This window comes from Chinchilla lanigera, unplaced genomic scaffold, assembly GCF_000276665.1.
Source record: "Chinchilla lanigera isolate Chin_1 unplaced genomic scaffold, ChiLan1.0 scaffold00002, whole genome shotgun sequence".
NCBI classification, from domain to species: Eukaryota; Metazoa; Chordata; class Mammalia; order Rodentia; family Chinchillidae; genus Chinchilla; species Chinchilla lanigera.
Window position 1 is genome coordinate 11,065,189 of NW_004955403.1, and position 24,646 is coordinate 11,089,834.

General features: G+C 35.8%; 1 protein-coding gene across 6 annotated transcripts in view; it reads left to right on the top strand.

The window, feature by feature from the left end:
- Positions 1 to 24,646, top strand: part of Calcrl (calcitonin receptor-like) — a 101,742-nt gene that overhangs the window by 48,436 nt on the left and 28,660 nt on the right. For 3 of the 6 annotated variants that reach the window (XM_013512405.1, XM_005373330.2, XM_005373332.2), the window contains 7 exons: positions 16,441 to 16,531; positions 16,708 to 16,784; positions 17,779 to 17,863; positions 19,885 to 20,017; positions 22,694 to 22,804; positions 22,896 to 23,008; positions 24,386 to 24,477. In XM_013512405.1, coding sequence (XP_013367859.1) covers positions 17,810 to 17,863; positions 19,885 to 20,017; positions 22,694 to 22,804; positions 22,896 to 23,008; positions 24,386 to 24,477 — 503 coding nt within the window. In that variant the 5' untranslated portion in view covers positions 16,441 to 16,531; positions 16,708 to 16,784; positions 17,779 to 17,809. Of the gene's footprint in view, positions 1 to 12,038; positions 12,070 to 15,685; positions 15,860 to 16,013; positions 16,039 to 16,440; positions 16,532 to 16,707; positions 16,785 to 17,778; positions 17,864 to 19,884; positions 20,018 to 22,693; positions 22,805 to 22,895; positions 23,009 to 24,385; positions 24,478 to 24,646 lie in introns of those variants that run through there. The other 3 variants (XM_005373331.2, XM_005373333.2, XM_005373334.1) reach the window with 3 other exon arrangements.

The following is a 24,646-nucleotide window of genomic DNA, read 5'->3' on the forward strand; positions in this document are numbered from 1 at the left end:
TGTAATTTAACTAATAATATATTTATATTTAAATATATGTATGCACATTTCATATATATATTTGTTTTCTTTTATTCTTGCTAGATGTCTTGGTCTAACATGGTAATTTTGGGGAAAGGTGTTGCCTCTTGAATTCTGCAGTAATATTTTGCATCTTGAGGAAAACTCACTGCAGATCCCAGGGCAGGGGGAATCGGGTTAGGAAAATGTTTCTTCTGTTTATAGGCCCATTAAACCCTGTCAAGCGTGACAGGGCGTTTTTTTTGTTTTGTTTTGTTTGTTGTTTTTTTTCTTTAACACATCCTGGTCCGGTTAAGGCTGAGAATCAGAAAAAAAAAGTGCTTGGCACAACGATTTAGCAGGAAAGAAAACTATTTTAAAAGTCTTTTGGGAACATGTTTTTGCAACAGGAAAAAACATACAATTGAGTTGATAATAGCACTCTGCGGAGGTTAGTCGGGCTGGGGTAGAGTTGCCATCTTTTTCGCGGGGAACGTGTTGTTCTGGAGGGCAGTTCTCACTTAAACGCAGCTTAATTCAGCAAGGAGCTCCTTCCTGTGCGACTTCTTTTGCCCTGGAAAATCTGTTTTTAAATTACAACCCCGACATAGTCACAAGAGTAAGTAATTAAAAATAAGCTGTGTTTGGAGCGCCCAACATAACAGCAGTGCACAGACCGCCCCCAGGGACTGTGTCTAGCAAATGCCTGATCGGCACATCCAGGTTTCCACCCCTCGCTTCCCAAAGAACCTCAGTTCCTGCCAGGCCCTACCTTTGCCTTGCATCTCACCACCCGCCCGGCTTCTTCCTGCGACCGTGCCCTTTGTATTTCTCTGTCTTCATCCTTAGAAAGAGCCTCCATCCTCTGTTAACACATTCCCTCAATGGTTTTGTGTTTGTTTATTTTTTTGTCTTTTTGAGACAGGGTCTCGCTATGAAGTTTAGACTGGCCTTGAGCTCACTTTGTAGCCCAGGTTGGTCTTGATTCACAACAATCCTCCTGCCTCAGCCTTCTTAGTGCTGGGATTACAGGCGTGCGCCACCACGCCCAGCCCCTCAGTGGTTTTGAGGGCGTTAAATGTTGCTTTGAAATGTGCTTTAATTTAATTCATATACACATTTCCTAGAATAGGGCTGTCTTTGTTCTCCACTAGAGAAGAGCTTTCTGGACAGCGTGGCACCTTGTTTTAGGTTCCATTCTATTATGTGAAGATGGGTGCAGACTTTCTATTTGCTGACCTCTAGAACTTGAAGACAAACATTGCACATACTGTTTCCCTCCAAATGTCTGACCTGTACACACATATTTCTTAACCTCCTTTGCCACATTGCTTGAATGAATGACTGGAGCTGGATAGAATTCTGGAAATTTGTTTAGGTTTCTTAGAGTAGTCAAGTTCTTAAGTCCTTGTAGATGAAAACGTTTTAATCTCTGTCTTTTAAATATGCCTTTCTGTCTTACTGGGTGCAGACTGTGTTGTAGTCAGTTTTCCATTGAGAGGGCAAAATGCACGATTCATGCAGCCTCAAGAAGAGCTTACTGTGGCTTATGGTTTCAGAGGCTTCAGTCCACACAGGGCTGGCTCCATGGAGGTGGGGGAAGATACTCAGCTTGTCGTCAGGAAGCACAGAGAGGAAGGGCCCAGACAAGGATGTTATGAGAAGTAAATTAGACATACAAGCTTATGCATCATAGAACTTCTCTTTATGACAAACCCAAGGTATAATTTTAAAAAAAAATACGCAAAAGGAAACAGAGTGGATCTTTTGCAAATGGGGAGGGAATCCACAGAGAGGAAGGAGGGGGCAGGGGAAGAGAGGAGAACAAAAGGAATTAAGATATGTGAAGTATGTGTACCTGTTCCCTAGCAGGAATGTAAATGTTATTTATTGTAACATGTACTAATAAAAAAATTTAAAAGGAAAAGATAATACACCTTCAGGTCATGCCCACAGTGACCCACCTTCTTCAACCCATCTCCACATTCTAAACGTTCAGCTATGAGCTCAGCAGATGAACCCACTGAGGCATTTAGACCCTCGGTGACCTGATCCCTTTCCAAGGACCCCAACTCTCACCACACACAGAGTGTCTCAAAGAGCAAGCAGCTGTGGAGGGTGAAGGATGGCTGAGGTCTTAATGAGGACCCTCTTGCTGGTTATGTCCTCACAAGGCCTTTCCTTGGTTGAATACACACACGCATACACACACATACACACACATACATACACCCCCACAGAGCTAGCCTACCTTTTTCTCTTTAATGAGGTGATTGGTCCTATTATGTGTGTTACACTCTCATGACTTCATCTAAACTATTTACCTTCTAAAGTTCCAGCTCCGAACACCATTAAGAGCATACTTAGGCTCTAACATAGAAATGGGGCACAGACTCTCCCTATAGCATTCTGTACTCCCACTCCCCTTCTTCTTTTTGGTCACTTGCTCACAGTTGTCTGCAAGAGACTTCTGAATGGATTCACCACCATGGTTCTCGCCTCCCTCTTTACATTAATGAGTCTTGCTAAGGTCTGAAATGAAACCCCTGTCCTCTTGCTCTAGATGCTAGAGCTTATTTCTCCTACATTTATTATCCACTTTTGTCTGCAGGGTTAGAAAATTAAGGGACCCCTGCCTTTCTTTCTTGAGATGATACCGGTGGGGTAGACTATGCATCAGGGAGGGTCTTCTCCCCAAGCCTAGACTGTTCTTTTCCTTTCCTTTCTTGTGGTGTGGAGATTGACACTGCCCTGTCTTCCTGGGAAGCCTGGTCTCTCCCTGGGGCTAAGGAACTGGGCGTTTCCACAGTCCACAGAGCAGCACCTTGCCTGTGAGGACCTCTTCTCTTCCTGTCATCTCTGTCTTTGAGTCACTGGATCACATTGGGGGGCCAGAGTATGTTCTTCCCCATGTGAAATACAAATTCCATCTTTTCAGTTAGACACAAAACTATTTGTTGATCACCCATAACACTTATTATCTGCATTTGTATGTATTCATTCCTTTACAGTGTTTTAACTATCTCCAAGAGCAAAAATTATAGCATTTCTGGGTCCATATTTCTTAACATAGTTGGTTTGGTTTGGTTTGGTTTGGTTTGGTTTGGTTTGGTAAAACAGAGGCTCCCTAGACAGTCTAGTCTGGCCTTACCTTGAACTTTGTAAGTTGCCCAGACTGGCATTGAACTTATGATTCTCCTGCTTCAGCCTCCTGAAAGCTGGGATTAGAGGCATGCACCACCATGTCTGTCCTTAATGTGTAATTGGAATAAATACATGTACATGTTGAAAGTTACTAAGATGGCCTTATGTTGAAAGGATGTAAGATGAGAAACTGTAAAAGAAGTTAATACTACAAACTTTTCATTTACTTCTGTATAAAAATGCGAGGGTTACTTTCCTATAAGCATTTACCTGAGACACAAAGGTTTTCTCTTTCCTTTCTTCCTTCCTCCTTCCTGTCTCTCATCTCTCTATCCATCATTCCTTCTTTCCTCAATTTCTAATTTCTCCCTCTCACTCCCCCTTTCTCTTTCCCTCCTCTACCCTCTCTCGCTGATTGTGCCACCAGGGCTGGAATCCAGGGTCTTTTATTCTAGGTAGGTGCTCTCTACTGAGTTACATCCTCAACTTCCTTCTGTCTTTTATTTTGACCTTATAACAAACATCATAGAAAATAAGTAATCGGGATTAAAGTATCTAACCTGGGTTAATTTCCAAGAAAGAAGCAAGATTCAGTACTTTCTTTTTTCCTTGCTAATATTTCTCATAACTTTTATGCTTTTCATAAGAATTAAAATGTCAGAAATGGAATGAAACATCTACACTTTATATATAAATTTTCAGTTGCCCACTCTTACAAGAAAATTAAAGGAACACTCTAAAAGTCTAAAAAGTGAAATCACTATCAGGAGGGAACGGTAAGCAATTATAGATCTTATCTGAACGTAAGGCAAATTTTCTAAGCATACAGCTAGAACTTTTGCCTCAACCAAATACAGTGGATTATTTTTCCATAGATTAAAATTTACTTATAAAAGGAAATATGATATTTTGTGCATGGATTAAAAAGTAGCTTTGGAAAACAAGTTTTGAGGAAAATATATTTTTCTTTGCAAATCAAAGCCCTTCTATACACATAAAATATAGTTAATTTAATTGTTTATGAAAATGCAATACTGAATCCAAGTAGGAAAAGTTCAGAATTTACATCTATGATATGCTATATATAAGGTAAACACAATTTGATCCATATCTTTTATCTTACAATGTAAAAATTATTTGTCTCTAACAAAAGAGAGATGCAGACTAGATATTCTCATCAATTTACATCTTCTTTGAGATTCCCACGACCCTTTTGGCATTTACTTCTTATAAAACACCTATATTAAGATATAAATCACATAGCACATAGTTCACTTGTTGGTAGAGTACAATTCAGTGGTTTTAGCACCTTCACAGGCTTGTGTAACTATCAGCACCATCTGACTTTCAAACATTTCATCACCCAAAGTGTCTTTGTATATTGGCAACCACTATGCTGTCCTCCTCCATCCTAGGGAACCACTGAAACATTCTCTGTCACCATGGATTTGCCTTTTCTGGACATTTCATAGAAATATTATTGTCAATATGTGTCTTTTTGATGGTTTTCACTTTGTATAATGTTAAAAAGAGAGCTTATTCACTTTGTAGCAGGCATTAGTATTCCTGTCTTTTTATTGCTAAGTAATATTCCGTTATATATGTGTGTGTATCAGACAGTGTTTATGCATTCCCCAGTTGATACATATTTGAGTTGCTGCCATTTTTCATCTGTTAAGATTAATAATGCTAAGAATATTCATGTACAAGCGCTTGTTTGGATATGTACTGGTTTCATTTCTCTTGAGTATATACTTAGAAGTGCAATCACTATGTCATGTGGTAACTAGACTTGACATTCAACAGAACTGCTAAAGTGCTTTCCAAACCAGTGACACCATTTTACATTTCTACCAGCAATGCATGAAGAGGGATACATTTTCTCTATACCCTTTTGTATACTTTGTATTTTCTTATTCATCACTAGTGGGTAGGAAGCAACATTTTATTTGGTTTTGAATTGCATTTTCCTGATGACTAATAATATTCAGCACTTTTTTCAAGTACATATTGGTTATTTGTTAGATCCTTTGCCCATTTTTAGCTGGGTTGTTTGTCTTTTTATTATTAAGTAGTAAGTGTCTTTTGCATGTTCTAGATGAAAGTCCCTTAGCAAACACAGGATTTGCAAACATTTTCTCCATTCTCTGAAGTAGCCTTTTCTCTTTCTTTTTTTTCTTTGTTTTGTTTTGTTATGTTTTGCTTTGTTTCATTTACTGGTGATTGAACACCTGGCCTCTCATTTTCTTCTTGGTATTAATTGTGCACAAGAGTTTCTACTTAAAATGTAATACGATTTCTCTACTTTTTGTCATTTTTTAATATTGTATCTACAAAGTTGCCTAACACAAGGTGAGTATTCATACCTTTTATCCTTTAGTTGGATTCAGGTTTTGAGAGGGTTTTAAACATCCTGCTATGGGTACACATTAGCTATGAATTATCCAAAGGCATGCAATGCTAAGCTTCTTTTGGATTATAGATACGTTTGATTTTAAAAGTTCTGAACTATTAGCTAGACATGAAATAAACTTTAGTATAAATAGGAGCGCTCTGCTTTGGTGAACAAAGGAAATAATCTGTAAGTACTGAGATTATCTGCTGGACAGGAACCTGACGTCATCTTATTTCCCAGAGAAGGAAATTGAGGCTCGGCAAAGTGACCTGCCCAAGAATATTCATGCTCTTCAATCAGAGTCAGGTTGCAAAGGGAAGACACCTTAAAACCCTCTCATCGTGGTCATTCCTTGACACCAGTATTTCTTGAAATGTTAGCCAGAAACATTTTTCTTACAAAAGACAAAACTCCAAATCAAACCAGCTTAGGCATAAGATGTAATTTAATGGTTACATTAAATGATTCCTGATGAAGAATTTCAGTAGGGTAGTGGACTGCAAGGATGGCCAAGTTAAAGAACTCTGCTAATGTCATCCGATTCTTTGCCAGTCCTCAACTGTTGACAGAGAGCTCCATGTTTTTGAATAGTTTTTCTCTATATGACAAGAAGGATACATGAGACTAGCCACATAGTCATACTGTATCTGTTTTGCTACCCAGTAGAAAGAAAATTTTTCCAGATAACACTGATGGACTTGCCCCAGAGAGAATTCTGGTGGTGTGTGTTGGACTACATATCCATTGCTAAGCCAAGCAGATTCAGATGACTGTGCCAGTCTGCCAGATTTTAGCCACTTTCCCACCCCAGTGACCAAGATGGATGTCTTGCTTGAAGCAGAGAGAATGGATTTGAAATAGAAAAATGGTTCATTTTACCAGTGGGGAAAAATTTGCCAGACAGGTAGCATCAACAGAATGTCTGTTTTGCATAAATGTCAAAATGTGCTAATAGGTCCTGTATACATTTTCTTTTCTTTTCTTTTCTTTTTCTTTTCTTTTTTTTTTTGTTTTTGTTTTTGTTTTTGTTTTTGTTTTTGTTTTTCTTCCAGTACCGGGAATCAAACTCATAACTTTGCACTTGCCTCATTCTTGGGCAGGTCACTTTGCTGAGCGGGTACTGTGCCACTGAGCTAAATCCCCAGCCCCTGCATTTTATTTTCAAAGAGATTGTAAAGCTTAATATGTCAGAAATACTATAACTTTGATCTTGGTCTAATATACAACATAAGCTAAAATTCCAGGAAAATTATACATTTTATCTTGAGGTCATTATGTTACATAAAATACACCAGGCACAGAAAGACAAGTTCCATATAATCTCATTCACATGTGGAGCCTAAAAAGTTAATCTCATAAAAATGGTGGTCACCAGGGTCAGGAATATAGCTCAGTGGCACAAGCACCTGCTGGAAAGCACAAGGTCCTGAGTTCAATTCCTGCTACAAAAAAAAGAAAAAGAATATGATTACCATTAAGGAGGGAACAAGAGAGGGAGAGAGGGAGTGAGGCAAGAAAGGAGAGACAGGACTAACATCCATTGACAGATATTAAGTTATAATTAAATAGGGTTAAAAAATTCCAGTGTCCTATTTCCCAGTAATGATATAGATAGATAGATAGATAGATAGATAGATAGATAGATGATAGATGACAGATAGATAGATAGATAATCTTAATGGTAGAAGGGAGGGTTTTAAATGTTTTCATCATGAAGAAAATGTTTCTGGAGACCTTGAAATGCACATTACACAACATATACATGTATGAAAATATAATAGTTTAATACTGTACAAGTGTGCAAAATCTTATGTATCATTTAAAAATTAAGTTACATATTTGGTAAGGTTGTTTTTGGTAGGAGAACATGTATTTTCTCATAGAATTTTACTTCTGACTTTGCAAAAGGGAAATGTGTGTACAGTGTACAGTGTTAATCCAAAGAGCTGTTAGAGATATTCTTTTGTTTCTGAGCTCTTGGAGCAATTAATTCTTTCCATATTGGCTCTCCTGGAGGGAGAGTGTTCCATCAAGGACAAAACATTCTTTGCAGGCTCCCTCCCACTTTTAACTAATTGGGCTGATACTTGGCCAGTTGCCTTTTTCAAATAAAAAGAGAGTGACCGAAATCACCGGAAAATAGCTAATTATGCCCACAATGGGAAAATTATTCCCTTGAGTATGTACTTCAGAGTGTAAAATGAAATCCCAAACTTAATCACAAATTATCTCTCTTTAATAGTTATTCAACTATGGATCTGGAATGTTCATTAGATAAGCAAGTCAGCACACAGCGTGGTGTTTGGTGTTGCTGTTCCAGGGTTAGTAGAGGCTGGTATCAGTCATTTTGCATGAAAGTCAAAACTTACAGATTCCATGTCTTCTTTTTGATTGGGTTGGTACATTATATTTTTCATCATATCTCTATTTTTGTGATGCATACACAAAGTTTGTTAGATATTCAATTTAGATAGGCTTGGTGTTAGGAAAGATATAGTTGTCTGAACTAGATTTATGTCATTTCTGGGAATATACTTAGTATCTGCTTTTTTGATAATTTCATCACTACTTAAATGATAGAAAGACAATTATGTTATTTCTAAAGATAAAAAACTAAAGGTGCAAATGACCGTATTCTTGAAATACAGTGTTAATTGTCTAGTTACAATACTATTGCAATATTGGCAAAGAAATCAAAACTTGTCTAAGTTTACTTACATTTCTACAAATTTTATTGTGTAATAATAATAATAGGTAACATTAGTAAGTTCTTTTATTTTCACAATGGTTTTGGGGCTTAGGAACTATTTTGTAGGTGAGAAAACTATTCTCACAGAAGTTATCTAACTTGCTAGTATATGGCTGAGTTGGATTTTAAAATGAGGGAGTCACATATTTGTAGCCAACTGTCGCTCTACTTGTAGTTCATGTTATACATCATCACCTCTTGTGCTAATTTCAGTAACTATCTGAAAAAACTATCATTCATCAATGATACAATGTTTTTTCTGCATGTGGACTTCACTGTTAAAAATTAAATACAAATATCACTTCAAACATAAAATACCTTGGACGTATTTGTGAGATTTAAAAAAATCAATTCTTTGAAGTTGGCTTTTAGATATTTTTATATTCCAGAACACACATAGGATTTCAGTAAATTAAATGTAATATTTTTTCTTATTATTTTATCGAATACCCTGATGTATATATGCCCTTTTGAATCATTTCTTAACATGAGCAGCAATTTCTATTACCCTGCAATTTTAAACATCTTAGTAGTTGTTTTCTAATAAACATGAAGATGACAAAAACTCAATGAAGCTGAAATTCAGAAATTATTCAAATACACTCCCAGGAGCATTGGGATTAGCCCAGGCTAAACTTATTACCACCATCAGATTCTCCTCTGAGAAGTCTGGCAAGGGATCTAATTGAAAAGTATGTTTACTTTCTAATTTCAATTTTCTGCAATGCAAAAGAGAGAGTTAGACCTTCCCCAAATAGCTTTTCAAAAATGAGAATAACCCCCAAAATAGGCAATATATGGAGAAATGAAAGAAAAATATATGATTTTTATGAGAGGAGTGACTTCTTTTCCTGTTAGTCTCACTTAACAAAAGAAAAAGGATCTATCCAACCGGTCATCTTTTCACTCTGCTACTCAAACTTCAGTCTCTACTGGGCCCCTGGCAATGGGAGAAGCAGAGAAAGACTTCCAGGCTGGAAAAATGTCAGGATATACTTGGGTCAAGAGTATTTAGGACTTAGTTTACTTTGACCAAAATTGTTCCTGCGTGCAAACTGATCCTTTTCTTTTCATATAAAGTGTGGATTTTTATTTTACCTCTCTCTCACATCTTTGAATTACAAATAAAATACGTGGGAGGGTCTATAATTTACCCACATTCATGAGTAACAGAGGCACAGAAATGAATTCCAGTTTTAAATGTTGTTAAAATCATTCCTTATTAGAATCTCATGGATGAATCTACAGAAAGAACCTAAAAAAGAAATGAACTAAGCCTTTAAAATGAGCTGAAGGTCATCCCTCTGACTGAATAAATATTTTTAGTGAGAGCAGAAACTAACTTTTACCTCACTTTATTTCCCTACAATACATGACTTTACTTCTACTTCCCCAAGTAACCAAAAAGCTGATGCTTAAAAAATAGTGTAAAATGACTAATTGAATTTCTAAAATAAATGCGTGAATACATGTTTAAGAGCTGAAGCATAATACAACGCATGCAGTATTCATTTTGGTAATTTACCAGAAGGGTAACTCTGTGTTATCAAGACACTTGTTAATGTAAATAATAAAAATACACAAATATCAAATAAAAGAACATTGCTGAGGAAATGAACTGAACTGTGGAAAAGAAAAGTATAAATTTATATGATGAGTCAAAGTGAAATAGGCCATTCACTCAGTCAAACTGATGGTGAGGACGTTGATTTGAATAAGCAAAATGCAAATATGTCCTGCAATTTTTTATTCTTAATTATCCAGGAAAATGCAGTATCTATCTTCTCTGAGTTATTATGATATAGGGCAAAGAGTTCTTCATTTAGACTCAGAGAATCTGAATTTGGGGTAGGCTGCCAACATTTCTGTGACCCTGGACAAGCTGCTTATATTTACATGTTGGACTTGTCTAGTTCGTTTAGTGGAGATAATCACTGCTATGATTAACAGAGTCATTGAGTGATAGAACAAGCTAATGTTTATTGTGTACTTGCTGAGAGGCAGGTTCTTTCTACCTATCATGTAATTTAATCAGTAAAACAATCCAACAGGATGAGTTATGATAAAAATTATAGGCAACACTGACTGTGTCGGGCATTCTCTGGAATTATCTCATTTACAAGTTACATCAGACTTCAATAATAGCCGTGAGTTTTACATCCATCTTCAGGTCAGGGAATCAGCTTAGAGACTCTGCGTGTTATAAAACCTGGAGTTTGCAGCTACGTCAGCTGTGTTTTTCTTTGATGTTAGTATACATATTCTATCAATTATCAATGTAAAACAAGTAGCCAGATTAAAGATCAAGTTTTGTGTTCACTTTCCAGTTAAGTAAAATAAGCAGAAAACTGTTGAGTTGGCGTCCTCAAAGCCATAAAACAATAAAGGGGCAACTTGAAATAAGCACTGCTAGCAAATGTGATTGTCTTGCATGGTAATGAACGTCTTCTAAGGCTGGGGGATGATGGGCTGTTTGGCAAGCAAAACATTACTACTTAGGTTGGATGGGAAAATATGAGTTCGATCAGGTATGTTTGTGTGCACCTCCTGTCCCAGCCGCAATGAGCTGCCATGAATTTAGCAGCGATACACCTTTGTTATCTCACAGTGCTTAGGTCAGAAGTTCTTCAGGCTTGCCTGACTTCTCTATTTCAAGTGTGGTAAGGCCAAAATCACAGTGTTGGAAGGACTTTGTTCTCTTTTGGAGGATCAAGGGGGAGATTCTACTCCCGGGATCATTCAGTTGTTGGAAGAACTCAGGCCTTGTGGTGGCAGGACTTGCTGGCTGTTGGGCTGGGGTTATTTTGAATCTTGAGCCTTCACGTCACTCTTCGCATGTGCATTCCTACATCCTGGAGCCAGCAACAGTGGGTCAAACTCTGCCATATTTTCCCTTTTTTTCTGCTTCCTCTTCCTCTGCCGCATCCCCACTGCCAACTGTATCTTTCCTCCTCCATTCCTAAGTGCTCAGGACTTCCACTAGGGTTATCGCCGTAAGCCAAGGTGATCTAGGATAATCTTCCTATTTAATAACTTCTGTAATCACAAATACTGAGGAATAGGACACAGAAATATTTGGGCATCCACTCTTCCAGCTTTTATAGGATTCTGCTAGTCTATAACACTAGTTCTCAAGCCAACTATAGACTAATATCTTCGTGTTATTGGTTTGGTTTCAGTGGTACTAGGGATTGAACTCTGGGCCTTGTGCATGCTAGGCAAACACTCTTCCCCTGAGGTATACCTCCACCTCCTAAGCCAACTCTAGACTGAACTCACCAAAGAAACTTGAAAAATTGCTTATCGCTGGACACCAATCAAAATGAAATGCATCAGAAATTCCTGAAGTAAAATCTAGGCAATAATGTCCTTAATGACTCAGAAAGCCATAATATGTGTTGCAGTGTTAAGAATACCTAAAAAAAAGTCATTCTTGCACAAATAGATTGATTTTGTGAGTAATTTTGGTGATTACTGTATTTAAAAACCACTTTCCTTGTGCTCTCTTAATATGGCCACTTTGTTATGATGCAAAGCCACAGAGATGGACCATATGTCCACCCTTACTTATTCTTACTGTGCTCCTCATCTGCTGGAGCAAATAGACAAAGGAAATGGCAGTAATAGGGCTTTGATGTGTTTTCAAGTGGACAGTTGAATAACTTTCTCTGGGAAGATCTGGGATATGAATTATTCCTGGGAACATTTTAGAATATTTTGCTGACATTATACTTGATATTTCTTTTGTAGAATGTCTGGCCAGTGCTGAGAACAAAGAATTGTAAGTGTACACAGGCTTTGGCACGGCCCGTTGAGAATGATGTGTTCACATCATACTTCTCCAAGTTGGACAGGCCAAGAATTTTCTCGAGTATTTAATAAAAAGATAGATTCCTAAATTTTTCTTCCTAAGATTCTCATTCATTTCTTGTAGGTTCTGACATTTTACCACCTTCAGGAAGCTTGGGCACTGATTCTAGTCCAGGTATCTACACTCTGAGGAGCCCTGGTTTAGCCTAAAAATCAATGTCAGCCCCAGACATCACTTTTAAAAGGATGAACCATTTGGTTTCTTATATCAGTGACACATGTTTAGGAAGAAAAGCCTCTTAATATTTTAGTTTTCTTGAGAATGTGAGGGACTTTCCAAGCCAGATTTGAGGGGCGGGGAGGACTTTAAAACCTTAGGATGTCATTTCTTTCTGTGTTGGAAGTAAAGACAATTAGTAACTTGCAATGATAATTAAAGCACAGTGATACAGATTTTTCCAGAAAAAGGCAGGGAGGATAAAATAAAAGATAATCTGGTTCTTGTGCTGTGAAATTTTCTGCAGTAATACAACCTATAGTAGATGGTGTAGAATGACAGAAAAAAGTTTCCGTTTGCCATGCAGGTGTGGGATAGGGAGATTAGAGCAGAGTGCTTATCCTCTGATTCAGGAGAAATGTAGCTTGTTTAATATGCAAAGGAACATACTGGAGAGGACCCAGCTCATCTTTGGTCTTTCATAGATTCTGCACACTTTATGGCAGACTAAGTATTGCTTCTGTAGGAAATGTGTTTGTTGGCCAAACTGATATTAACTGGATAAATAATTGGAAATAAATAATACTGTTTCAAGCCTACAAAATTCTAAGAGACATGCCTCATGTGATGACTGATTTCCAAGCCTGCAACTAGGTTATTAAATGAATTGGTTGCTCAATGAGAAATTATATGTACAATAGTCTGTAAATAATGATATTCAGAACAAAGAAATGGTCAAAGGAAACTTCAACTTTATGACTTTGCTTTTATTTGCATAACTCACAGTACTATAGTGTATAATAGCGCCTGAAACTACAGTGCTATACTGTACAGTATAGTCAGCACAAATTGCAGTATTGTAGAAACAAGGTATACTGTACAAAAAAGACATTGAGGCTATATAACAAGATGTATATAACTGTGCATAAAAATGATACATCATAAGTCCAAGGGGTGGGTCTTAAGTCTGAACAGCGTGCCCAAGTTGTAAGTTTGAACACTTGTTAAATAGCTAGGTCATTAAAACAGGAATATCTGTATTTTAGAAATGGAGAAGTAGAGGGAAGTTATTTTTCTCTCAATTGAGGAGAGAACATACACTGAATATTAGGGTGAGGTGACTCAACTCAAAAAAAAATTATTACAAAGAAAAATAAATGATAGAAAGTACATAAAGGAATGATAAATTTTTGAGAAAACAATAAGCATGTTCATAAAGTAGGCTTTATGCCATAGGTTGTGAGGTTTCATCTTTCGGTGTACCAACAAGATTCTAATTTTATGTAGAATGAACATTGTCATTGCTATAATTATCATTGCAGGTTACTAAATGTCTTTATTTTCAACAGAGAAAGAAGTGACAGGCTAATGTTTTTGTACTGCAGTAAACCAATAAGTTAGTCCTCTTAAATTTATGAAATTAAAATATAGATGAATGAAAAATTGTCCTGTAGGGTGAATCTTTGATGGTTTTAGGAAATGAAACCACATGGCAAATGGAATAATCCTCAGTGACTAGGCAGCTATATTTCAAGTAACTTTGGTGAGTGTGTGTGTGTGTGTGTGAGCGTGTGTGTGCATGCACACACATGTGCACAGTGCATGTACTTGTTTGTGTGTTGCTGGGGAACTGAACTCAGGATTTTGCTCATGCTATGTGCTATACCATTGGTTTTTACTTCTAATCCTAGTCAACTATATTTCAAAACTTACTTGAGTTTTTAAGACAGTGTTCATTTCTGAAAGTTCTTTCTGTGATGAGATAAAGCCTGTAAAAATTTTAATATTGAAGTTTTGGGGTATGTCAGGAAAGTATTTGGAAATAAAAGTATATTTTATTTTATTTGTACAGTAATTATTTCATTTCTAGTAGTAGAAGCAAATCCTCACTTTGTTTAATTTTGAGAAGGTAATATAAAATAATACTTACAGGCCTCATGAGACTATCAACTAGTAAGAGAAAGTGTTCATAACTACTACCACTGATTACTATTTTACTTAAGTGTATAAATCAGAGTTTTCTCATCTCTGAATGTCTTTTTCCTACTAAACAAACTTTATCATACTAATCACATCACTTAACCTCCTTCCATTATTTACTTGGTCTCTCCCCCACCAAACTAAAAGAGCACAACAGTATTTCATAGCGTAATTCTCTGTTGTCAATAAATACATTAAATTCTGAAGGATAATGAAAATGATTTGCTTAAGAGCTTTAACCAGTTAATATCAAATGTATTTTAACACACTCAGTTTGGAATAAACTAAATGCGGAAGAGAGAACTATTTGCAAATGAGCCACTTAGAGAACGTTTGTAAAGATCCAGTAGGTTAAGCCAAGGCAGACAGCTAGACGTACTTCTCCTGAGGACAGTCTTGCCATTACATTTACCAATATTAGTCTAAGTTGACTTTTAGCTCTTCTTGCAACGGCATTAATTCAGATCCAGTCATGATCTTTCCATCTTGGATTCAAAGAACATTTGGTGAAAGGGCGATTCCTCCATAAGTGCCACTCACACTGTGTGTATATGCTGGTGGAGAACTTTGTTAGGTGCCATGTAGAGTAGGTGAAGCAAGTAAACTGAATCACCCAATAAATTAGACATTGCTGGATTTCTTGGACAGTGTAGATAACCATCGTGTGTTTGAGTATCTACCACTTAACCTTGCGACTCCAGCCTTGAGAAACCCCAAGCTCTAAGCTTGCCCTATCAATTAGAAGGTAGTGCATAGCACAAAATATGACGTTTTCCAGATCACTGGGGAATAAAAGAAGGAATCATATTTCTTGCATTGATAAGTATTTTGTGGGTTGAATAAACTCCTTTTCAATAACTGGTGCTAGGATGATGTACTAACCCGTAAGACCCAGTTCACTGAGATACTATTTGCAACTCTGGATTTCACATCTAACAGACAAGCAATAAAAATGGCAGAAATGTTGGGTAGGGTGTTTCTCAACTCTGCCGGGTTTGGGAACCTTCCAAACGTGACATTTAAGGCACTTTCCCCTTCAATATTTTTGAAACCATGTACATATTAAAGGTAATGGACTCCTGTGTTGTGAAAATCATCAAAGCATTGTTTTGCAGAACTGATCTGATTTCCAAATAGAAGAATATTTATGTTGTTATTTATATATGTAAATATATACACATTTTATACAGAAAAACATGAAATGTCAATGTTTTACGTATGAACTACCAATGTTTTAAATTAGCCTTAATCTTTATACGTTCCAAATTCAGTTCAGTGAGTTACTTTTGATATAACATCCCAACAAGTACAGCAATGAAAACCGTTACTCTAACAACAACGGTGGAAAACGGCATTTCATCAGGTTCTGCCACATGGGAATTAGGAGCCTGAGTGAAAGTAGATCAGAAGTTAGAAATTTCCCAGGCTCCCCGACACAGCCTACAATTCAACCTGTGCCATCCACTGTCGTTCCCGCGCTCAGGGTGAAAACCTGTATTTAAGAGTGAACTTTAATTATGAATCTTAAATTCTTTAATTTTTCACCTTTCAACACAAATTCCCAGTAAGTTATCAGAAACATGATAAGGAGCATTTTAGAGTAATACCATATCTGCACTTACTCTCATAAAAATGTATGCAAAAGAAACAAAAATCTAAAATAAAACAACAAGTCTTCTATTCTTTGGCCTTTCTATTAATTCTGGATGATAATTACGCTCTCCACAAAATTTATTTTTAAAGGTAATATGATTTATTATTACATGGCTACAGATGCAATAAATTTAGATATATATTTCCCTAGGTGATAAATGCCTGAAAACAATATTTTCACATTCCTGTGGAAAAAGGAATACTGCAGGTGCTAATATTCAGTAATTATTTGTGTGCAAAAATAGCAAAATCACTCTTTTAAAATCATTTACTCATAGAAAATATATAAATTTCTAGGCAAAATGCATTCATATTATATATCTATGATTTGTATTCAAACATGCAGCAAATATGCTATTAACTATATTGTAAACAAGAGATCTTAAAAAGTAAAGTAGCTCAATAAAATGCCACAATTAGTAGTGTATACATGGAAATAAATTGTATCATTAACATAACATTAAATTATTATATAATCTATCAACATTTTAGGTCATGACCCCTGATTTTAAGAAATTCTTCAAGACAATGTCAGATATGACCCAAGAGAAAATGTGATTTGAGTCTGGAGACAATCGTGCATGTAAGTGCTGGGAAATTAGATCTTTTCATGGCAAAATGTAATAAAACCTGAAACATCAAGTCATTAATTATTGAGTTACAGAAACTTTGATTCTTAATTTTATCTGTTACAATCTTATTTTTAATATTTAAGATGAATACAATGCTTCCTGATTTTTCTGTTATGTTCTTTCTAAGATCACCTAATAATAAAAATCCAAGGTAGCTAAGAGAAGAGAAAACCATAGCCAGAAGATTTCTACAGCTGCTTCTAGGTGAGTCTTGGTGAGGGGGAGCATGGCAGAGGCTCCGTGTGCTAGTCAGTTCTGTGCTCTTCTTGCATGGGGTAAAAGCAATAAAATGCACCACATGAAAAAAGGCTTGACAATTCTTGTTTGGACAATAGCCTAATAATAAAAATCATGACTAAGTTGCCTAAGAGAATCAAATCTGCATTTAGAATTCAGCGTCAAATATCTATTGACGATTTTTTTTGTTGCTTCTGAAAAGCATTTTTTTCATATTCAATTAAAGGAGCCTTAGAGTCTACGGATATTTCATGGCAATTCACAGAAGTTGCTCCTGGACTTATAGAAAGTAAACAGTAGGAACTGTGACCCAGCAGGGTTTGTCTCTTAGAATCAAGATGGTGCTGTTGATGAGCTCCGATGGTGCTTATCACCAGAAATACTTGATGTGATACTTCCCATTTCCTGTGACCTTATATAAATAATGTCAATGGGTTATGGCAGCATTTATTTCTTGATTAAAAAAGAATTTTCTGTTGTGAAAAAATTATTTCTATTAAATTATAAAAACACTTTAATGACGTAGATGTGTTGATTCACTAGAAGCCGCCCCAAGAATACAAACCAGCTTAGAATCTCTTAGAGAAAGTAGAGATCAACTTTAACAATAAAATATGTTATCAAAATTTGTGTTGTGATATTCAGTTAAAGCTTTCAATTTTAATACTCTAATCATTTTATCACAATTTCAATAAAGACAAAAAGGTAAGGTTGTTTTTGAACTACTTAAAAGTATACATGAAAGAAGTTTGTCTAAAATTAGTCTAATTTAATTAATCCCAAACATTTTAAATCTCTTTAGTACTTTAATCTTTGATAAACTGGAATGTTTGTAATATACAACATTATTAACTTTGAAATAAAATTATGTAGCTATAGAGAAAATTTTCTTTTAAGAACTATCTCCATTTATTCCATAAATATTGATAAAATATTTTATTTCTTTCATTTTACATTGCAGTTTGATTTACTGACATTTTATTTGGGCTGTAATGATGGAGAAGAAGTGTATCCTGTATTTTCTGTTTCTCCTTCCATTTTTAATGGTGGGTATAAATCCCTCTGATTTATGTCCATACTTAATATTTCTAGTTTACTTCCCTGTAATCGATAAAGGTTAATAATGACAAAAGTAAAGCAGACACGGATGCATAATTGTATAAACATCCAATCAGCACAGCGATGCTTCACCCTTTTCGGTGTGTGTGTGTTCGTGTACTGACTGGGGAAGGAGCCTAAGGAAAGTCAGACTGGGGAGGAACAGAGGGTACAGATGTGGAAAACACCAGGGAAAATGTCCAGAGCCTGAAAATCTTGGAAGGCTCTGCATACATAGTTGTACATAGTAAATGAAATATTTTTAATCAGCCTTGTAGATTCTGAGTTAAATTTTTTAAGATAACACTACCAGTTCACTGACTTTTTTCTTTCTTTGCACCAACGGATTGATATATATTGATTGAAAGGTGATTTGGAATCATGCAATGTGTTTTGAATTAATTTTCTCATGTAGTTATTCAATAAGTAGACATTGATGTTAATTCGGGGCAGGTGTGTGTGTGTGTGTGTGTGTGTGTATTGTGTGCCCTGTGCCTGTGTACGTGTACACTCATGCACACCTCCACATGTATGTGCCAGGAATGTGAGAAAGAGGTAAAGGGCAGCTCAAAGGTGATCTATTGCTTTCCTAAAGGAGTCAGATGCTTTTTGTAATTAATTTTTATTTACTGAAATGTTTTATTCATATTTTTCTCTGCTTCAAGTGAAAACACTGACTGTGCCCCTATATCATTATATGTATGGGAAACAGACATAATCTCCCCTAATTCTGTGCCAACAAAGAATTTTCCTGTGATGCTTCTAAGCAAACCCTATGAAGACTCAAACAAAGAGGCTCAGGATCGATGCAGAAAACCCAAGCCGGGGGAGAAATTTCATTCCTGTCAGCCTCTGCATTTTGAACATTTTCAAGGCTAGGAGCAGGCCAAATCCGGCACATCTGAGAAGTTATCTCTGAGTATACGGAATCTGGGTGGCAGGACTCCTTTCTCCTCTGTGCATAACTTTGACCCACCAGGCCAAGCTCAGTGGTTGCGCACCTGCCTAGCATTCACGAGTAAGATCTCCAGCACTGCAAAAAACAAACAGTGAATCTCCTAAAAATATTGTCTCGGTTAATATTCTAAATACCCAGTCATTACTTGGATAGCAGCCATCTGCAACAGAAATCTGTTTTAGGAGATTAAAACCAAAGTGTAAAAGAGTTCATGTGTAACGGTGATGGGGTGATGGTGGAAATACAGGGAAGAATGTCATTATTTTGATTTTACTCATTTTAACTCCCTGCTAGAAAACAGAAAATCAAGAATGAGAGGACAAAAAAATAGAAAGATAACTGCCTATTGGGGATGACAAAGAGAAATAATGTGAGAAATGCGTTGAAAGTCTTTTATACTAGCTTAGTATCATTCAGCGTGGCACTAAGGTAAATATTAAAGAAGAACTGAAACAAACTATTGCTACAAAATCAGAATATATTTGCTTACAACCTGTTTAACCCTTTATTGAGGTACACTCAGTGAAAGCTCTATGTACCAATAGTATAAATTAACTTGCCACTATTTTAATTACCAAAGTATGGTAACAGTTTGCGTGAGTTTTTAGCATTTCCCATGTACTAGTTACCTTGATAGTACTGTATACCATTTCACAGTAAAAAAGCACAGGCTTCTGGATAGGGGGAAAGCATCTTGCCCGCACTTACAGAGCAGGCCAAAGCATCGAGGAGATTTGGAGCAGAGCTCTGTGTGTATTTCAGGATGCATATTTAGGTTGTCTGGAAGCCAAATGCAACATGGGAGGCTCATGAGCGCTAGCTGTGCTTCCCAGCTCTGCCATGGGCAACGTTTACGTGGCCGTTTGAACCAAATACGGTGGGAGTCACAAATGGGGGTTTTCTTCTGAGGACTAAGTTTCCCATGCGTACCCACGCATTTGCTGTTTTCCACGATGACAGAGCCTCTGGCAAAGGTATTTGCTCAGTTCTGAAGTTGTTTTCATCTCTTAGGGTCTCACCACAGCAGAACCCGAAGAACACCCTAATGACACCATGCACTTGAGGGTGACGCGAAATAAAATCATGACGGCTCAGTACGAATGTTATCAGAAAATCATGCAAGACCCCCTTCCACAAACAGAAGGTAACTGACGACTTAATTCCAAATGCATTTGACACATTTTTAAAAGAAAATAACCCTTTCTATCACTTTATGTTACTTTGGCCTACACTTAAAAATGAAGTAGTTGCTTGATTTCCGGTAAATGTGCAGTTTTAATTATTACTTATGAAAATACTTTATAACATGATTTATTTCAATTATTTGAGGGAAATCTAATAAAATGTGTGATACTATCTTTTTAGAATACTACTTCTAGCTTAAAGATATTAAGCACATCAAATAGTATTAAAATTTGTACAAAGAAACAAGTCCCAAATTAAGACAGCGATTATGAAACTTCAGCCCATTTAATTTAGATGGATTTTATTAGAACCTGCTGGACAGGAACCTATAAAATAAAACAATCAGTGTATAAGTTTTTTTTTAATAATACACATTTTAAAGTACATTTGATCACAAAGCTAATGAAGTCCAAATGTTTCTGCCTCCGTTAATATATTCTCTTTTTCTTCTTACTAACACTTGTGGAGGAGCTACTAAGCCCTGGGATTTGCCTAGATTTTGAAGCTATAAAGATGAATAACATAAATAGAGTGGCCTTAATTAGCAAAAACGAAAACAGTCCCTATATTTTATTTGGCAACCCTTAAAAAGTGTTATTTTCAAAATATAAAACATAATATCCACAGTGAAACAAAGCAAAATAGAGACTCTTTACATAGTTCTAATGTTAAAGCACCAGAGGGAAAAAACTTGACAATATTTGAAAAAATAATTGACATTTTATTAAACTGTATATAAATGAAATGCTAGAAAATTAACCTTGATAAATATCCAAATGACTCTGCTTGTAAAAGAAGAAAACAGTTTTGTTGTTTTTTTTTTACATAGAATAAATTTAAACTCCTTTCAACTCAACAATATAATTGGATGACTTTTGGATTACTATGTAAACGTTATAAGTCCATCTATATTTTTGTTATATTAGTCACAAAAAAGGATAACTTAAAATATGTGGAACAGTGACAAATTATCTAATTTAAGACAGCAGGAGTTGAATTATCAAGTAATTGAAATACTAGTATACATACTCTGTGTTAACTGATAAGTTTTTCACTGTATTCCATTAAAATCTAAGTATCATTAGTATAAAGTAATGAATTAACCTCTGCTAGCTATATGCAATATGTAGTAAATATGCATAATAGTCTTAGAAGGGTTTTAAAATAAAATATGTATTTTAATTTTGTTTTTCTGAAATTAATTTGACTACATAAATTTTTAAAATGTAATCCCGCTCATATCTTACTAGATGCCATAAAACACAATTTGAAATATATTACACTTCACATTCTGTAATGCTGCCACTGTTGAAGTTAATTAGAATTTTTTCCGACAGTGATTGGGTATGTTTGCAATGTTTTCTAAAACTATTAGAAGAAAATTTTTCTGCTAAACCACAAAATTTATTTTACCAAGTAATATATATTTGCAAATTACTTAACTGCGTAAAAGCCACAGGAGAGAAAATTGTGATTATCTGATCTGAAATGTTTTTTGAAAAATTGTGGTCATTTAGAGTTTCAAGACATCAGGATTTTTTTTCTGTTTTCTGGAAGGAGCGCTAGTTTAATTTCAAAATTGCTGTGTCAATCTATTAAAATTAATACATACCTCAGGTAGCATTCAGGGTTCTATTTAAAAAATGTTACAAAGTTTCTTTGATCAGAGACTGTTAAAATACTGGAACAATAAACAGTTAGTTTCTCTATACCTTTAAAAAGCTATGCTCATTTTTAATTTTTATGTTAAAAATAGCTTTCTTAGGGTTGGGGATGTAGCTCAGCGGTGCAGAGCTTGCCTGGTAAATGCGAGGCCCTAAGTTCGATTCCTGGTACCAAAAAAGAAAATAGTAGGAAAAAAGACCCAAAAAAAGCCTCTTAAAAAAAAGCTTTTTTAATTTTTAGTAGTACATGTTTTCAGTATACAACAATTACATTCACTATAAGGAGTTAGTACGAATACACAGCACATTTCAAGTCTTATTTATTTTCCGTTCTTTCACCTTCCTTTTATTTTTCCAGCACTGGATTCATGTATTTCTCCTATAAGCACTTATAAAGTTAATTATCATATATACAGATTAAAAACCAGATGACCAGGCCAAAGAACATATAAAATATGTAAGACAATTGTACTAAGTCAAGGTACATGTTTAGATACATTTTCCATCTGGATTACAATAAATAATTTTTTCACTCTCATTGTGTATTGCCTGTCTTTTATTTTGATATACATGTAGATAGAAATTTTCATACACAAGACACCATTAAGTAGTTAAGCTTGTGTGTCTATATTACTTCACTTATATTTTTAATAGAAAAGGTTTTCTCTCTTAACATTGGAGAGATGTGTGGGGCTATTTTTTTTTTTTTTTTTGGTAGTCGGAATTGAATTTACAACCTTGTGCTTGCCAGGCAGGCGCTTACACTACTGAGCTATATCCCCAGCTTGGATGTGTGAGGCTATTAAGTATTCTACTTGATCTGAAAAGAAAAGGAAGAGATAGAAATATCTTCATTTTCAATAGAGAGGCTTTATTCCATGTCAGTGAGTCAGTCCACGTCCACTCCTTCACACTATGTCTTCCTGTGCAATGGGACCAGTGAGTTACCCCGCATTTCCCCTCCTTTTCAGGCGCTTACTGCAACAGAACTTGGGATGGCTGGCTCTGCTGGAATGACGTAGCGGCAGGAACTGAATCCATGCAACACTGCCCTGATTACTTTCAAGATTTTGATCCTTCAGGTGAAAGCAGAAACTTATGTAAAAATCTCCTTGACATGTGTTTAGCCAGCCCTAGGCTAATGAACTTATGGTTGTCTTTCTCATTTTACAGAGAAAGTTACAAAAATCTGTGATCAAGATGGAAACTGGTTTAGACACCCAGAAAGCAACAGGACGTGGACAAACTATACCCAGTGTAATATTAACACGCCCGACAAAGTGAAGGTGTGTCATCATCGTGGACTGAAACTTAATTTACACGATCTGTTTTAGCAACGAGTTGTCTAATGCAATATCAGAGAAAATTTGGTCAATTTCCATTCTGTTACAAAACCATTTCATAATATAATTTGAGAAGAACAATGAAGAAAAATAAGTGTGGAACGAATTATTACTGATTCCATCATTACACGGAGAAAGCCATCTGTTAAGTAATAGTGTATTTACAAGTCAATGTCTCAGTACTGGGGTTTCAGAGTTTCCAAAGAAAACATACCTTAAGAGTGTAAGGAAAGGGATAACTTTCCCTTGTGGAAGAGGTCTAGAATTACCTCAGAAATTGTGGTTAGATAAACAGGATAAGCTCAGTAGGGCTTAAACAGTACTATCTGTCCCTCAGGAGAAAGCTTCCATTCTGACTGGGAGTCAGATTGCTCGCTCATGTTCCCACTCTGAAAATAAGGCACTAGTCTATGGCCATACCACCCTGAATGCGCCCGATCTTGTCTGAAAAGAAGGCACTAAATTAGAGTTGGTCACCATAAGAAAGCATTACAGAAAATGCCTGTTATTTTTGCACTTGTGTCTGTATATTCAGGCAATTTGTCACAGTGGTTAAAACCAAGTCCTGGGATGTGATTTCCTGTTTCTGCTTTGTACCCACTGTGTGAAATGCAAGATATTTCATGTCTCTTTGGCTGGGTCCATCCATGTACGAAATGCGATGACAATAGATTTCACAATGGCTTTCATGAGATTTTATTTAATGCAAGGATAACAGAAGACTAGCAGAGAAGTAAGCTCTTGATAGCTTCCAGGTATCATTTTTATAAATTATATATTCCTTCTTTATTCAGACAAGAATGGGAAGAGAAATACAAAAATATACCACAAACTGATAGGTTGAAAAATACAAAATAGAAAAGAGGAAAAAGATAAAGCATTTGTACAGATCATAGGATCTTTTAAGTGACAACAATAAGACTTGCATATGGGTCAAAGAAAAAGGGAAATCCAATTGAGAAAGAGAGTTCTAGCTGGCGTTTAAGTCTGAACAAGGCTTGTTATCAGGGACTATTTGAGTTTAAATATAAAGTTCTAGCTTCATGTATCATCTAACCTAGACCAATAAGCAATACTTCATAGATTTAACATATGACTCTAACTTCTTAAAAGGCATATGGTTTATAAAGTTTGATGTCCTTCATCCCAGTTATATTCAAGTATTTATTGGCTTTAAGGAAATCACTTTAAGGCTATCAAGGTCAGATGTTTTTAAAATCAGAATATTTTCAATTCCATTTTAGGTCTTATACTTGTACCATGCTAGATAATGTATAATATTTTTAATGGTCTAATTTTATCTACTTATGCAAATTACAGACTGCACTGAATTTGTTCTACCTGACTATAATTGGACATGGATTATCTATTGCATCCCTGGTTATCTCACTTGGCATATTCTTTTACTTCAAGTAAGTACATTAAAATACTTTTAAATTGTGCAAATTATTTTTTGTGATTACCAGTCATGTGCCTGCTTATGTCATTTGCTGACAAAATATACAAAGTACAGATGACATAATGTTTAAATAAATTGCTTAAATAAGTTGAAATGAGTTTACTTTATTCTAGCTTTGTAAA